Source organism: Solanum pennellii, chromosome 10, assembly GCF_001406875.1.
Source record: "Solanum pennellii chromosome 10, SPENNV200".
Classification (NCBI taxonomy): domain Eukaryota; kingdom Viridiplantae; phylum Streptophyta; class Magnoliopsida; order Solanales; family Solanaceae; genus Solanum; species Solanum pennellii.
The window spans coordinates 78,536,307-78,552,245 of record NC_028646.1 but is presented as its reverse complement, the minus strand read 5'-3'; the positions used below and the strand labels follow the sequence as shown (position 1 = coordinate 78,552,245).

The following is a 15,939-nucleotide window of genomic DNA, read 5'->3' as shown; positions in this document are numbered from 1 at the left end:
TCAATGAGCAGCTAAAATTAAGTAATTAAAAAGAGTTAATATTATTTATATAATGAAGTGAAATTTCTACGAGAATTCTAGGCTTTATCATTCATCAATTAGTATTTCGATTAATATTTTCTTTATGAAGAAAATAAAACATAAAGAAGAGAAATTAAATAAATTTTATTACTGTATTATCAAATTCCTAATTTTCCTATCCCTTTCTCCGTTTTTCAAGGTCCACTAAAAATTTATATACATTTGGTGTTGATATTTAATTAATGTACTTTACTATATATAGTTAAAGTAATAAATAACATGAAAATATATATTACCTAATTCATTAGTTATAGTTAAGTGATAAAAATATATATATGCAAAAGATAAATGTGAATAATTTGTTTAGAATAATTTGTCAGGTTGTCTGTAGTATTTTGCTATGAGTGTCTTCTTTTTTGTTATTTCTCCCTATATTACTTTAGATTATTTTTTTAATCGAGGATTTGTCAAAAATAACATCTCTATTTTTAAGATAATAAATACAAATAAAAATTTATATATACTTTTTCCACTGTAAATTATATTTTATGAGATTATACTAAATATATCATTATTTGATTATTTTAAATGATCATCTTGTGCCTGGAAGTGTTAAACTTGTCCAATTAGAGGAGTTGGTTGAAATAAAACTAATTAATTAATTTGTCTTAAAAGCGACTTAAAAGTAAATTAATTAAGTATATAATCCTTGTGGATTTTGTTGATATACCTAATCCAAATTAAACAAGTTAATATATATATATATTAATTGAAAACTTAGATACTACTTTTATTTTTTAACGAATTAAGAGAAACAATATTCCTTTCTTCTTCTACTTCCCAATCGATTTTCATTATTTTAGAAGCAAAAATATTTTGAAAATGACTGTCTTAAATATATGCTATATTTTTTAATTTTAGTTTAAACATCAAATTCTCCCCTTTAACTTTGAACAACAAACGTTTTTTTTTTTTAAATGTTGTGAGAAAAAATTATTCTGTTTTTTTTAAAGCAATTATTTGTGATATTGTATGTACAGATTTATTTGCTATCTTTAGTAGCTTAGTATAAATATCGAATATATATAAATATTTTAATTGGACCTCAATATTAAAAAAAATGTTATATCTTTTTAATTATACATAATTTTAATATATGAAAATAAATGACTTACATATTCTTTAAAAACAGACAAAAATAGTGTTAAACAAATTAAACAATAAACTAATTAAATTTTGAAACCTCTGATTAGGTCTAATGTCTAGAGATTGTTTGACTCTTAAAAGTCAAACAAGTTTTTAATTCCTTGTATAAGAAAAAAACAATAATGCTATTTTAAATATTGTTTTAGGTTAAAAATATAATAATATTCTCCAAACGGACATTTAACTTGAATTTTTTAATCTATTAAAATTACTTTTCATAACAATTAAATTATAAACTATTTATTTGTTAATTCCTACAAGGTCATACATGATTAAATGTACATAAAACCATCAAAAGAAAATTCATATTTTTGTTTGCTTAACTTTAATCGAATTGAAAGGGACAGAGTTATATGATACTTGCGTGTATTTAAGCGACACCCATATCTTAATTCATAATTTGCCTAAATTATATTTTTATCTTATTTTGTTCATAGTTTAGATATTCAGTCTTAAACGTATAAAGGAGTAACACGTGATACTAACATCGAAGGGAAATGATTGATATTATCAATCTTTTTATATCATAATCTCGAGTAATTCTCACCTCTTGATCGTACCGAGCTATTTTTAAATCCAAGATCATATAATCAAAGAGATACACGGTATAACTTCGATCCCATCGATATACACGAAACAACACTCCGTATATCAGAATTGAACACAACTCAAACTCAAAAACTATGTCAATAATTATAACAAATATAGCATATATACTCAATGAAATAATCGAAATACACACAAACTATTCGATAACGACACCATGGTCATCATGTAAAAAAGAAAATGTCAATAGGAATAATGATGAAGATAGAAGGGTATAAAAGTCATTTTCATAATCTCACATAAGACTGAGAAAGATGGTGTAACAAGTAAGCTCAAAAGCGGTTTCTATTGATTTTTGCAAAATCGTTGGGTGGTTTCCCTCAGTCCAATTTATTTTTGGTTGAATACCTTCTTCTTCTTCCGTTTCTTAATCAATAACAACACCGATCTCGGTTTATCTGTCTTTATTTTTATTATATAAACTACTCATTTATCATGTAAACGAGCTCTCACAAGCCTTATCTACACCTCAAAAGAAGAGAAAAAAAGACGAATGGATTCGTCTAATAATCAAATTTCTTTCATCAATCAACACCAGTTTTTTCACGATCCTCGTCAACAACAACAGCAACAACAACAAATGGAAAATCATAAGAATCATCAGATTTCTTTTGGATTATCGTCAGCTAATCCTGGGAACTTCATGTAGTTCTCTTCTTCTTTTTTTTCTCGTAGATCATTTTTCGTCGAATTTATTTATATTTTTTTGTAACCGTCAAGTTTGTTTATGTATAGCTTGGTTAGCTCCCACTAGCACAAGTATCGATAATTTTGTTTATTAAAGCTTGAAGAAATGAAAAGACAGTTGTCAAAGGCGAACTATGAGGGGGAAGGAAAACTCGAGTGGCTTGTGTTGAAGAAGAAGGAAGCTGACGATTGGAACATGTCAAGGGAACAGGTCCAACGCAGCTGAAGCTTCCTTCTTCTTCAACGACTTGATTACCCCCCTTCATAGTCCATTTATTAGGGTTGAGAATGATCGAAATTAATTAAAAGTGTAAATTGAGCAAAAGTACTTTCGCTTTTATTAAAATTTGAAACTGAGATCTAATGATTCTGATTGATTTACTTTATTGATTACTAAATCATGCACTTTTAATATTTTTATTTTATGTAATTAATTCGATTTTTTTTTGTATGAACAGAAACAAAGAGAATAATGGTGGAGCTTATGATTTAGGTGAACTAGATCAAGCACTTTTTCTATATCTTGATGGACAAGATCCTTCTTCTTCATCAATTCAAGATCATAGACGTATGTTAATTTTCTTTTTAATTCATTTTTTTCGATCAACAGTAAAATTATCTTCGTATAACTCATAGATCACAAGTTCGAATTGTGATTCTCTTTTTGAGGAATAGTATAATTTTGGTCATGAGAAAAGCATGTTTTTTTTTGGAGAAATTAAAATCTGATGGAATATATAGTACTATATACTTTACTTTGACCAGATCCTCTTACAATTCACAAGAAAATAAAGAAAAAAAATTTCCATTTTTGATTTTAATCCAAAGTGTACAAATTAAAAGATTTTCTGTTTCTTCTCTCTTTTTTTTTTTCAAGTTTAGCTTTTACTGTTCAATTAATTTGTCTTTTTTCTTCTTTTTTTTTCTGTAAATTATTTGTGATATATTTTGCAGAGAATAATTATGGAATGAGGCCACCAACTCTCAACATTTTTCCATCACAACCAATGCATATTGAGCCATCTTCAACAAAGGTATATTATTTAGTAATCGCGTAGTTTCTTATTCTTCCTGTTATCGAATATTGTTTTATTTCGCTCTCATGTATCTTGTGATTTTATTCTCATTTCTTTTTCTTTTTGTTGTAGTCCTTTTCTGAATAATTTCTTTCTCGAGTCGAGAGTCTATTAAAAACAATCTTTCTATCTCTCAAAAAATAAAATAAGATTTGCAAACATTTTATTCTCTTCACTTATTGTTATTACTATTTATCTTATATACATCATCAGATTAAGTTGATCGACAAAAATATATATAATACTATATATAATTCTTCATAAGCAAGCCAAATGTATATGTAATTCTTTTACATTTTATCAATGTAGATAATTTAAATGTTACCGATCATAATTAGTCGAGTAAGAGTGTTAACTTCTCGATACAATCGAAGTATATATACTTTTGTTATATCATCAGGTTAAGTTTGACCGACGTATCAACAACAAAGTAATTTCTCAAATCTAACATGATAATCTCGAAATTAGAATAATACCTTACGGTATCCATTGCTTAAATTATATCGATGGTATATTCTTTTACAAATATCAACGTATTTAACTCAAATAATCATAAATGTTATGTGTATTGTATATATAGCTAATAATGTTTTATTTTTTGCAGTTAATTAACTATTTGTGTTTTAAATTTTTTTGGTAGGCAAATAATAATGAAATGGTTTCTCAAGCTACAAATGGTTCCAAAAAATCATCTCAACCATCAATGGACAAAAGTGAACCACCCAAAGTTACTAAGGTATCATTAATTCTCATTTTCGTTTATTATAAATTCGTCGTTAATCTGTCACTAAACAGACTATATATAGTTTTGTATATGATTTCTCGATAAACCATCACTAAATCATAATCAAATAAAATTAACGATAAAATTTTGCCAGACAAAAATTGTTCATCGCTAATTTTATTTTTTTAAAAAAAAATTAATAACGTCGTTTCTTCAATTTTTTTAGGGAGAGGGAAGTCGTAAGGTTTCAACTTCAAGTCCTGAGCAAGACGCACCCAAAACATCAGATCCCAAGGTGGGACTTAATTTTCTGTAAAATTACAAATTTCAAAAGTATTTTCTTTATTTTTTAAAATTCTGTATCGAGTCATTTAAATATTTTTATATGATCAAACAAAGTAAAAAATGGTAAATATACTAAAGTTAAAACTTAATAATATTAATTTATTTATTTTTTTTGTTGCATGCAGACATTAAGGAGACTTGCTCAGAATAGAGAGGCAGCAAGGAAAAGCAGAATTAGGAAAAAGGTTCATTAATTAATTATTGTAACTCTTTAATTTTACTATATAGTATTAACTATTAAGTGTAATTAAATAATGGATTCATGTTTGAGAATTATTTTATTTTATGGTAACTTTTTTTTAAAAAAAAAATATGCAGGCTTATGTTCAACAGCTAGAGACAAGTAGAATAAGGCTCACTCAATTGGAGCATGAAATACAAAGAGCCAGATCTCAAGTAATTAACTTTAATTTCTATTATTCTCTTCTCAATTAATTCAATTTACGGGTCAGAAATAAAGGTTTTTTTCATCGTAAATTAGTAAAAAAGTTATGTATCGGACATGATTTTCTTACTCAGTGAAAAATATATGATTAAAAAGATATTCTCAATAAAATAAATTTCCAACGAATTCAATGAAAATATCTATAAAAGTAATTACTGAATATTTTTTAATGGGATATTTCAATAGAAAAATAATAATCTTTTTTAGTGATTCTTAACATTTTAGTAGCAAGATATTTTTTTGTAATTAATAATCTTCAATATTTATGTGTGGTTTTATTTGTTAAAAGGGATTTCATGTTGGAGGAAATGTTCTTCTAGGAGGAGACCAAGGCTTTCAACTTATTAATAGGACCAATATCAGCTCAGGTACAATTTATATTTCAATTCTCGATCTGATATAATTCTTTCGATTTTATTATAAAAGAATAATAAAGTCCATTCGAACAATACTATTAGATCACTTAAAAAAGTATATATACGTAGAAATTAATCATAACAAGTGGACTACTATATACATAAGATATATACCTTTCTTCGTATTTTTTTTATACGATCGATGTATATATGTGTTAATTTTTTTTTTGTTGCATGAATTTAGATGCTGCAGTATTCGATTTGGAGTATGCAAGATGGCTGGAAGAACATCATCGACTCATATGTGAACTTAGAAATGCAGTACATGAAGAACAATTGCAGGAGGACGAACTTCGTATTTACGTCGAAAATTGTGTGGTACATTATGACAATATAATGAACTTGAAGGGCATGCTTGCAAAATCTGATGTGTTTCATTTGGTTTCTGGCTTGTGGAAGTCTCCCGCTGAACGTTGCTTCTTGTGGATTGGCGATTTTCGTCCATCCGAAATTCTCAAAGTAAGTAATGAACGATTTATCTGTTATTATCGTCACTTGAGTTATCATACTTTCTTGATTAAGAGCGTTTTACTTTTTACACGAGACATATTCTTGTGTGGCTTCGTATTTCAATTACTTAAATTCAAACTTTTCATTTATATTTTTTTTAAAAATCAGTAATTAGTATGTACATAACTAATGTATCATTAACTCGATAACACAAAAAGAGATATGGTTCAAACCCTAGTTTTCACGAGGGTTATATATGATATTTGAATAGGATCCATCTCAATTATTATTTATATATCGATATTGGACCATCATATTTATTAAATTGTCCACACACTAGAGGTTTAGTCTTAGGTGTATAGTGTGGCGTAAAATTCTGCGGAGACAAAAAACAGTAGGTGATTTTTCATCTGTCCTAATCTTGGTGGATAAAGTTAACTGGTACTTGTTGTTGGTGGGAGGCGGCTGGTAGTATCTCATGAAATTAGTCGAGGTGTGCGAAAGTTGACCTGGACACCACAGTCAAATTTTTTTTTTTATTTTAATGAAATGTGGGTATTGATCAGAGTCTCAAACGAATATGAACTTGACAAGTTCAAGATCCATTTCTTTACACGATGACATACTAAAATACTTCGAGAAAAGGAAGAGAGAATGATGAGTTAGAACTTAAAGAGTAAGACGAGCACAAATAAATTTAAATTTTGAATCTGTTTCGATATATCGTAGGAATCCACTTCTCATGATGTTGTGTGACTTTTGTGTAGATAAATTATGAGAGAGATGGATCACAAGACTTTCCCTTATAGAACCCTGTTAGATATATTTACCTACTCAACCATAAAGCTATATATGTTTCATACTATTTTTAAACAGTCATAATTTCTTCTAGATCTATATATTAATAACTTTAGTTGGTACTCTTATTAAGTACTAAATTAATTAACAAGAAACAAAATTAAAGGACTCCTTTGTACTTTATATTTTATCTCCAACTACCACACTATTTGCTTTTATAATTTAATTAATTAGGTCATTTTGATATTGTTGTGGAGGTTTATATTTGGATTAGCTAGATAGCTAACTAACCTTGTTTGGTATTTTATGAATGGACTTAATTTTATATAAATAGTTGTCTACTTTATTTTCTAGGTAACTTGTTTGGCTTAATATGAAACAATTATAAAAAATATAATTATTTTTTTTATAGATAACTTTATATTTTCTTTGTGTTCTGCTATTTTTTTAATATTTTGTTCCTTTTGAAACGATGGTCTAGCATAACCAACCTCTGATCTACCCCACAATATGAGAAGTAAGGTTCTCGTACTTTCTATACGCTTTAGATCACACTTATAAAATTACACTGGATGATAGTCTAGTATAAACAAAATTAGACTCGATAATTTTGACTAAAATTTTATATTTGTGTTAACATTGAGTATGCCTTTATTATGATATAAAATTAATCGTATACGGAAAATTCTTGATTTGACTCTGGTTAAACAGATTATAATGTGTCAAATAGAGGCATTAACAGAAAACCAATTGTTGGGAATGTGTGGATTACAAAAATCAACACAAGAAGCTGAGGATGCTTTGTCACAAGGATTAGAGACTTTGAATCAGTCATTATCAGATACAATAATTGCCTCAGATGCATTAATATTGGGTAATAATAATGAAAATATGGGAAACTACATGGCTCTTGCTATTAACCAACTCTCCACTGTTGAAGCCTTCCTCAGACAGGTATATTATATTATATTAATAATTTATTCGTCGATAGATTGTGTGATTTTCTTTCGGTCTGTTTAACAAAAAGTTACTATTTTTGTTTCCCGCAAACGGTGATGTCTCGATTCCCATTGGTCGGTCTGCTATCCGGAACAAACCTTTGTCCAACCAAACTCTCTTAGTATAAAGCGGAGCAGGACCGTTGGCCTGATCTGACTCCCCACCCAACCGCCCTGGCGTATGTTTCCGTTAAAAACTAGTTTACATGAAGAAGGACTGTTCAAGACATATAAAAAGTACATACTCAATATGAGACATTCTCTTTTAACTCCCCTTTCACGCTGAGTCACTTTTTGGACCGGACCATGCACAATCATGTTAAACTCAACGGGTTTTGGCTTTCATATCTGGGCAATCATACTCTCTTTGAACCAATTTTTAGAGTATGAATTAGACCTAAAATCTATTTAATTTAGTATTGAAGTCAGACTCATTGAATTTTTTTCGCGAGTGTATGTACCTCGATCTACGGTTGTGCATGTGCTAGTCCGAAATGTATTTGTACATGAGGAGTGTTGCAGAAAAATGTCTCACATAAGATCGGGACAAGATCTCATAACTTCTTATATATATGACTTTGAGCAATTTTTTTCTCTTATAAAACTTTCTTTTGAAGTGAAAGTTAAACTAAACGTCCATTTAACATCTTTCTCCTTTCAATTTACATATATCAATTTAATTGAACATATAAAATTTTAAATCTTGTAATTTCAAACCCATTAGATGGACTATGCTACATATTTTTTTTTTATATTTGTTATTATTGACTCTAATTAAAAAGATATAGAAATACAAATTATTTAACAAATGAAGAAATAAATAATTCATTTTTTTCTTTTTCAGGCCGATAATTTGAGGCACCAAACGATTCATCGGCTGCACCAAATTTTAACTACTCGTCAAGCCGCGAGGTGTTTTATAGCAATCGGCGATTATTTCCATCGGCTTCGAGCTCTCAGCTCGCTTTGGCTGGCGCGTCCTCGTCACGAATAATTAATTAGCTAGTTAATAATTAGCCTTTTGTAATCTTAATTTCAATCACCTATATTTCCTCCTTAAATGTTTCTATTACTTTTTTTTTTTTTTTGTGTTGATATAGATGAAAAAAAGTTCATAGGTAAAATGATAAAATAGTACTTTTGTAACGATGTTTAATTGAACAAAACGCTTAAAGAAAACATATAATCTAAAACAAGTTTTAAGAATTCGTACGGTTATAAATCAACTCACTCAACATAGAATTTTCTTATATTTTTTCAATTTACGTTTTTATATTTATAGGATATGATAACAAATATCTATCCCTATTTTACCTACCTACCCAAAAAAAGAATATACAAAAAAAAATTATATATAGATATCTCTCAACTAAAATTCAAGTTAGTTGACTCTATTAAACTATGAGACATCTAGAAGTAATATAATTAAAATGCAAATGTCAAACTTATAATTGAATTGAGGATAGAAATGTTGTGTTGTCCATTTCAAGATGGCATTGTTTTCTCAATTGGAGACAATTGAGACCATTAAGAAGAGATTAGGTGATCTAAATTGATAATATGTGACATCCTAACACAAAGTCAAACAATACAAATTAATTACTCGTTCTGTTCATATTTACTTGTCCAATGTAGACTTAGCATAACGACATGATCATTTATCGCAATACTCATATTAATTGATCGTAACTTCTATGATCAAGTAACACGTTCACGACGTAAAACCAATCTCTTGCAACAATGAAGAGTGATATTCATATAATGAACTCAATAGGGTTCATCATCACCCTCAAAGATATGTGGCAAATGAGGCTTAAAATGAATAGCATCAATCTGAAACCTGACAATTCACAGATCCAATTTATGAGGGTAAAACAAGAAGTGCTTGAAACATAGAACTGGATCTCCTTATTAAACACAATTCAAGTATGAAACCAGCATCAAACACTATGTACATATTCAAGTGCATATCTCCACAATGTATGGTGAATACATATTTCAAATGCATATCTCCAAAACAAAAACTTCAGCAGGATGTAAAAGTCAATTCTATAAAGGTACATTCTAACAAGGGAACAGAAAGATATCGAAAGATATCCTAAATTCAACTAAGTGCTTGATCATCAGAAGATGATCCACATTACCTCCCTGTTCAGCAGCTCTACCTCCTTTCTCCAAAATAGCCGAGTATATGAGCCTCAACCTTGATTGAGTTGAACATCAAAATGGAAAATCAGCGCATCGACATTAAAGTTTTAACTCTTTTGTCCCTCTCTTGTTTCCTGGCACTTGGGGTCCTCTTCAATTTATGCAGCTCTTCCATAACATGTTTCTCAACAGTGTCAATTGAGTTCAGCAGCTTTCTTTGTGGTGTGAGGCATTCAGCGTCTTCTGAAGTACTCTGATTGGTGATATCAAGCAATATCTTTGGCACTTTACCAACAGATCTGGTATGGTAGCTGCTTCTGGTTTTTGGACGTGGCGTGATCAAAGAATCAGTGTGCTCAAGTTGAGCACCTGATGTTGATTCAGAAGGACCAAGATCAGTATGGTCCTGGGGTACAACACTCTCAAGTTGTTCACCTTCACTTTCTCTCAAGCGAGCTCTTGTTCTTTCAATGGCCTATGGAGGAAATCCAATTACAATTAGGCTCATCCAGAACTATATAAAGCAAAACTTAACTTGATGGTATTCAGCTGTGTTAAGACGTAATAAAATATCAAATTCTGACATGTATACACAATGAGTGCAACTGCATTCCAAACAGTTTCTAACTTTTAGTAATTCCTGCGACTGGGAGAGCTCGAGGTGAGCTCATACCACATATGCAGTGTTAGGGATTTTAAGATACTTAACTGGTGTAACAGTACAACAAGCATATCAAACCTTTATTATGAGAAACAAAGAATTTCTCCCGCCTCTTTCTAGTTTCCAATTGTAGTTATAATAGAAACTTGAATTGAGATTCAGCAACTGATATTGATTGATTTATTTTATCTAACTTAAGTTAGTAGCTGAACAGTGGAGGTAATGAGAGACATGCTGGGCCAATAAAATGCATAGATAAAAAGTCATATAACTGCAAAAGGGAAAAATAAAAAAGAAACAAAATCAGTTAGAAGGTAATTGATAATTATTGGATTGGTTCTTATATGTGAGCATAACTTAATCATTGTACAAAAATGTAAACTTCATACGTGAAATTCAATTTATTTAATGGTATCAACCTATCAGGTTAGCTTTCCTCTCTTTCTTTTGTCTTCCTCTATCCTATTCTTTTCAACTTAATCATCTTCTTCCAGTCTGGTGTGGCTGAAGTATCAGATTCTCTCTTTTGCACCTCTCATTCTGCCACTTCTCTATATGTTCAGGAGAGAACTTCTTTTGCCTCTTTTCAAAGGTCAGCTTAAACTCTATGTTATGGAGGAAACTTATTTTACCTATCTTCAAACTTTGAATGTCACAGTTATATAGTTATATTGGTGTAGCTTCTTTTGCCCTGCGCCAACCACACTCAATGATAATGGCACCTCTATTCTCAATCCATCCTTTCACTAAATGGAATTCCTAAACCATGATCAAAGTGATTTATCAATGCATCTCTGGACTACTATAAATTCTTAAACCATACCATAAAACATTGTAGATAGGGAATAAAAAGTAAATCTTTGAGCATAATACACACAACATGCACTACTTGTTTAAAGTACTTTGAGATAAAAATTCTTCTAGGAATGTGTAGGCACACTAATTCAAATCGAGTGCAGGTAGTGGAACTTCCTGTATTGTGCCTAGACATCTTAATCCACATAGGCTATTGCAAACAAGTTGAGAAAGCATGAAATGTGAACAGCTTGCTCAACTACTGATCACTTATATGCTCACCAAACATTTGCTTGAGCTGAGGCTCTATTGGAAACAAACTATCTACCTCACAAGATAGGGGTAACGTCCGCATACACACTAACCTCCCCAGACGGCCAGACCTCACTTGTGGTATTACACTCATTAAATCGTTGTTGTTGTTGTGTACTCATTAAACAATCAAACAGTCAGATAGCAGACAACAATTGAGCTTTACTTTAATCCCAAAATGATCAAAGATATTCTTGTTAGAACTATTAATGCTAGATGAATCAAAACTATATCAGGCATTCAAATGTGACTTACAAACACAAATGTAAGATTATGCAACCCAAGTCTATGTGAATATCATCATGCAGATCCATCTCTTAGCTGCATATTGAAATGTGCAGCCACTATTTCTAAATTTTAAATCCATCTCTCATTATAACCAGTTACTCTTGTAGTTCGTTGGACCATATGTATGAATAGCAAATCAAGATAATGCAAAGAAGCTTTATCTCTAAATAGGCAAGAAAGTAGTTACCCTGACAATGGAAGTAATATCACGGAGAGGAGTTCTTGGATACCAAGCTGGAAGGACACTGTGACGCCCTCGATTTCTCCCCTGGCCTGCTGGCGAAATGTTCTGACGACCAATCACCCTGGCTGGAGTTCGAAGCGAGTTTCGTCCACGCCTATTTCTTGGTGACCCAAAACCTATCCTTCCAATACCACCACGGCCACCGCTGGTGCCTGCCATTCTCCCTGCTTCTGCTGTAGTCTGTATAGGAGCTCTGGAAGAGCTTTCTGGTGATTCATCCTCGAAGATCTCAATGCCACCTCTGCCCATTGACCTCCGTCGACGACTGTATATGTCTATTGGGTCTTCTTGCCTAGATAATCTGTCTCTTCCTTCGGCCATTTTCTAAAATATTCAACTGAACCAAAAGGCAAACAAAGAAATGTTATCTAAACCATTCAATCAAGTACGTTTAATCCTTTACTAGAATGAATTCTGATCTGAACCTATTTCATTCGCATCAAGTAAATGACTAATTACAAACCCATTTCTAAGCAATAACCTAATTGAATCTTCTATGCAAACCCATTTGTTATCAAATCCCAATAACCTTATTGAATCTTCTATGCAAAATAAAGAAAATCCCAATGACCCAGAAGACCATTTTAGCTGGCAAGTGTATTCAACTGATATCAAAATCATCAATATCAAACACCAGAATGAATCTTCTTTGCAACATAAGGAAAATCTCGATGACCCAGAATATCAATTTAGCTGGAAAATGTATACAACTGATATCAAATGCATCAATTTCAACAACCCTAGTGAATCTTTCACAAAAGAAACAAAAAATCCGATGACCCTGAAGACCATTTGAGCCAGAAATGTATACAACTGATACCAAATGCATCAATTTCATCCACCCTATTGAATCTTTCGCTAAAGGTACAAAAAAACCGATGACCCAGAAGACCATTTTAGCCAGAAATGTAGACAACTGCGATGTATTTCAACTGCTAGATTGAATCTCTAATCTAAAAAAAAAAATCCGATGACCAGAAGACCAATTAAGCCAGAAATGTATCCAACTAATAGCAAATACATCAATTTCATACACCAGATTGAATCTGTTATCTAAAAGAACGAAAACTCCCATGACCCGTTACTCCATTTCAACCGGAAAATGTAGCTAACTGAACGTGAAACAGAAAACATCGAATCTTCCGACGATCGGACATGTCTTCAACTCGCAAATACATCAATTACAACTACCAGATTGAATCTCTAACGCAACAACAACGAAAAATCCGGTGACCCAGAACACCATTTCAACCGGAAAATGCAGCTAACTGAACATCAAAACAGTAAACAGCAAATCTTCCAACAATGGGACATGTATTCAACTGACAAATACATCAATCACAACTACCAGATTGAATCTCTAACACCCAAAAAAAAATCCAATGACCCATAACACCATTTTAACCGGAAAATATAGCTTAACTGATAACAAATACATCAATTACAACTACCAGATTGAATCTCTAACACAAAAAGAAATAAAATTTCCGATGACCCATAACACCATTTCAACCGGAAAATGCAGCTAACTGAACATCAAAACAGTAAACAGCAAATCTTCCAACAACGTGACATGTATTCAACTGACAAATACATCAATCACAACTAGCAGATTGAATCTCTAACACCCAAAAAAAAAAAATCCAATGACCCATAACACCATTTTAACCGGAAAATATAGCTAGCTGATAACAAATACATCAATTACAACTACCAGATAAAATTTCCGATGACCCATAACACCATTTCTGCCGGAAAATGCAGCTAACTGAACATCAAACAGTAAACTACAAATCTTCCAACGATCTAATAGAAGTAAACAAATCAAAACTTACCTTGAAAAATTCTTCTGGGTTTGTATTAGGGTTCTTGAGGAGGCTCTGTAGTAGTGGAAAATGGAAGAGATAGAAAGCTTAGAGAGAGAGATAGGCACATTGGCAAATTTTAAAATTTTGATTTGGGCGGTTCTTTATAACAAAATGAAAATGAAAATTTTCACAAACTGAAAATTTTGAAAAAATTTGAAAATGGTGAAGCACGTGACGTCTATTAATTATTTGAATTTAAAATTTTAAAAAAGCGTACAAATTTAATGGGAAGCACGTGATGTGTTATTAGATTCAAATTTTCAATTTCGAAAACCGTTTTAATTGTCAAATGGGCTTCTTACGCGATATTAATTTTCTATAATTTATTATATTTGTATAATTCGTAACTAACAATTCTTTGTACGGTTTGTATTCGAGTATGACGTTTTTTTTATTCTTTCAGTTTTGTCACTACATATATCCAATCTTTTTGTGTATAACTTTGTAAAGTTTGTGTAAATATGCAGTTTTCGGATTTTATATAGTATAATTTATACAATGTAATTTTGTCTAATTGTTTAAAGTTCATATTTTTATATTTGTGTCAAATTTGTTATCTCGAGTTTATCATATTTGTATAATTTCAGACTTTATATTACTCAATTATACGAAAACACGCGAATTATACAAACGTGTCTGCGAATTATACAAACGAGATGTGATTTATACGAGTTATTGTCCTCTCTCGATTGCCTCTCTCCTCCCTCTCCCGACTCTCTCCTCCCTCTCCCAATCTAGCTAGCCAAATATACAAATACATATGTATAGTATACAATTATCTAACGATATACATATACAATTCACCTCTCTCCTCCGTCTCCCAATCTCGCTCGCCACTCTCCTCCCTATAACATGTAGCTACGGATTGTCATTAGCAAATTATAACTATGAAGTGTAATTATGCTATTTTTGAGCGGTTATAGAATATAATTTATAAAATGCATTGGGATAGAATATGTGTTTATAAACGTACTTGAACTTTTTTTTTCATCCAAACTTGAACTCATATTTGACGAATATATATATATTTATAAAATATATCGACAAACATAAGATTTATAAAATTATTTTAAAATTTTCATAAACAATTCACGTATTTAAACGCACGTTTAATTTAGTGTGATTCATAAAAATAAAAATACATGATAAAACACAATTAATAAAGGCCTGCTAATGCATTGTACTCTATGCTTCACATTGCAAATTCTTCCACTGCTCCATGCCTAGCACAACATAAAAGTACATATATGAAACACCGAAACGTGAATTGACTTATCTAAAATATTAAGTTGTTTGAGCAATGAAACTATTGTTTCTTATATTTGTGAGTCATGACACGTTATTTACGTGTGAGCTTTGATTTTTGAGCTAACAAGACTCGAATCATGATGATGTTATTACTCCGATAACATATCAAACTAGATAAAATCATCTTATCTAACCATTTAAACTGTTAGAGAAGGATCATTATTTCTGTTTTTAATTATTTAAAAGTGTAACAATTTCAAAGATTTTAAAAAATATTCATACAATTCCCTTCGTAGTAAAGTTATAGTTGCCTATATTCTAGTTTTGACAAACAACTTCTGTCGTTAAATTCACAAAAATTCTATTTAACAATAGATTATTAAAAAAAATTATCGCGAACAATTTAAGATGAATATAATTTTGTTAAAACAATTATTTAGCTAGCAACAATTAATTAGTAAAATAATTATTTAGCTAACCTTAGCAATATCTCCAGCATTAACAATAAATGATCCTGGAATTGGATTAGCAGGAATAAATTCATTAGTTTTGTCATCAAACATTTCAAGTCAATTAACTAATTCATCATCCAATAAAATAGTA

At 30.6% G+C, this 15,939-nt stretch overlaps 2 protein-coding genes across 3 annotated transcripts; one reads left to right on the top strand and one right to left on the bottom strand.

Moving 5' to 3' along the window:
• The first annotated feature begins 2,132 nt into the window (after nt 1–2,132).
• Nucleotides 2,133–8,857, top strand: LOC107032558 (bZIP transcription factor TGA10-like). 2 transcript variants are annotated; one of them, XM_015234164.2, is made up of 11 exons: nt 2,133–2,478; nt 2,979–3,088; nt 3,475–3,554; nt 4,237–4,332; nt 4,547–4,615; nt 4,791–4,850; nt 4,984–5,061; nt 5,400–5,478; nt 5,711–5,985; nt 7,486–7,728; nt 8,617–8,857. In XM_015234164.2, the coding sequence occupies exons 1-11, from the start codon at nt 2,327–2,329 to the stop codon at nt 8,764–8,766; spliced, it is 1,392 nt and encodes a 463-aa protein (XP_015089650.1). In that variant the 5' UTR covers nt 2,133–2,326; the 3' UTR covers nt 8,767–8,857. The 2 variants fall into 2 exon arrangements, with proteins under 2 accessions (XP_015089650.1, XP_015089651.1); XM_015234165.2 differs by lacking the exon at nt 8,617–8,857 and adding an exon at nt 7,896–8,376.
• Nucleotides 8,858–9,654: 797 nt separating this feature from the next.
• Nucleotides 9,655–14,182, bottom strand: LOC107032183 (protein POLYCHOME). The gene is made up of 3 exons (XM_015233769.2): nt 14,056–14,182; nt 12,164–12,557; nt 9,655–10,395 (listed from the first exon to the last, which is right to left on the bottom strand). The coding sequence occupies exons 2-3, from the start codon at nt 12,539–12,541 to the stop codon at nt 10,006–10,008; spliced, it is 768 nt and encodes a 255-aa protein (XP_015089255.1). The 5' UTR covers nt 12,542–12,557; nt 14,056–14,182; the 3' UTR covers nt 9,655–10,005.
• Between the last annotated feature and the right edge of the window lie 1,757 nt (nt 14,183–15,939).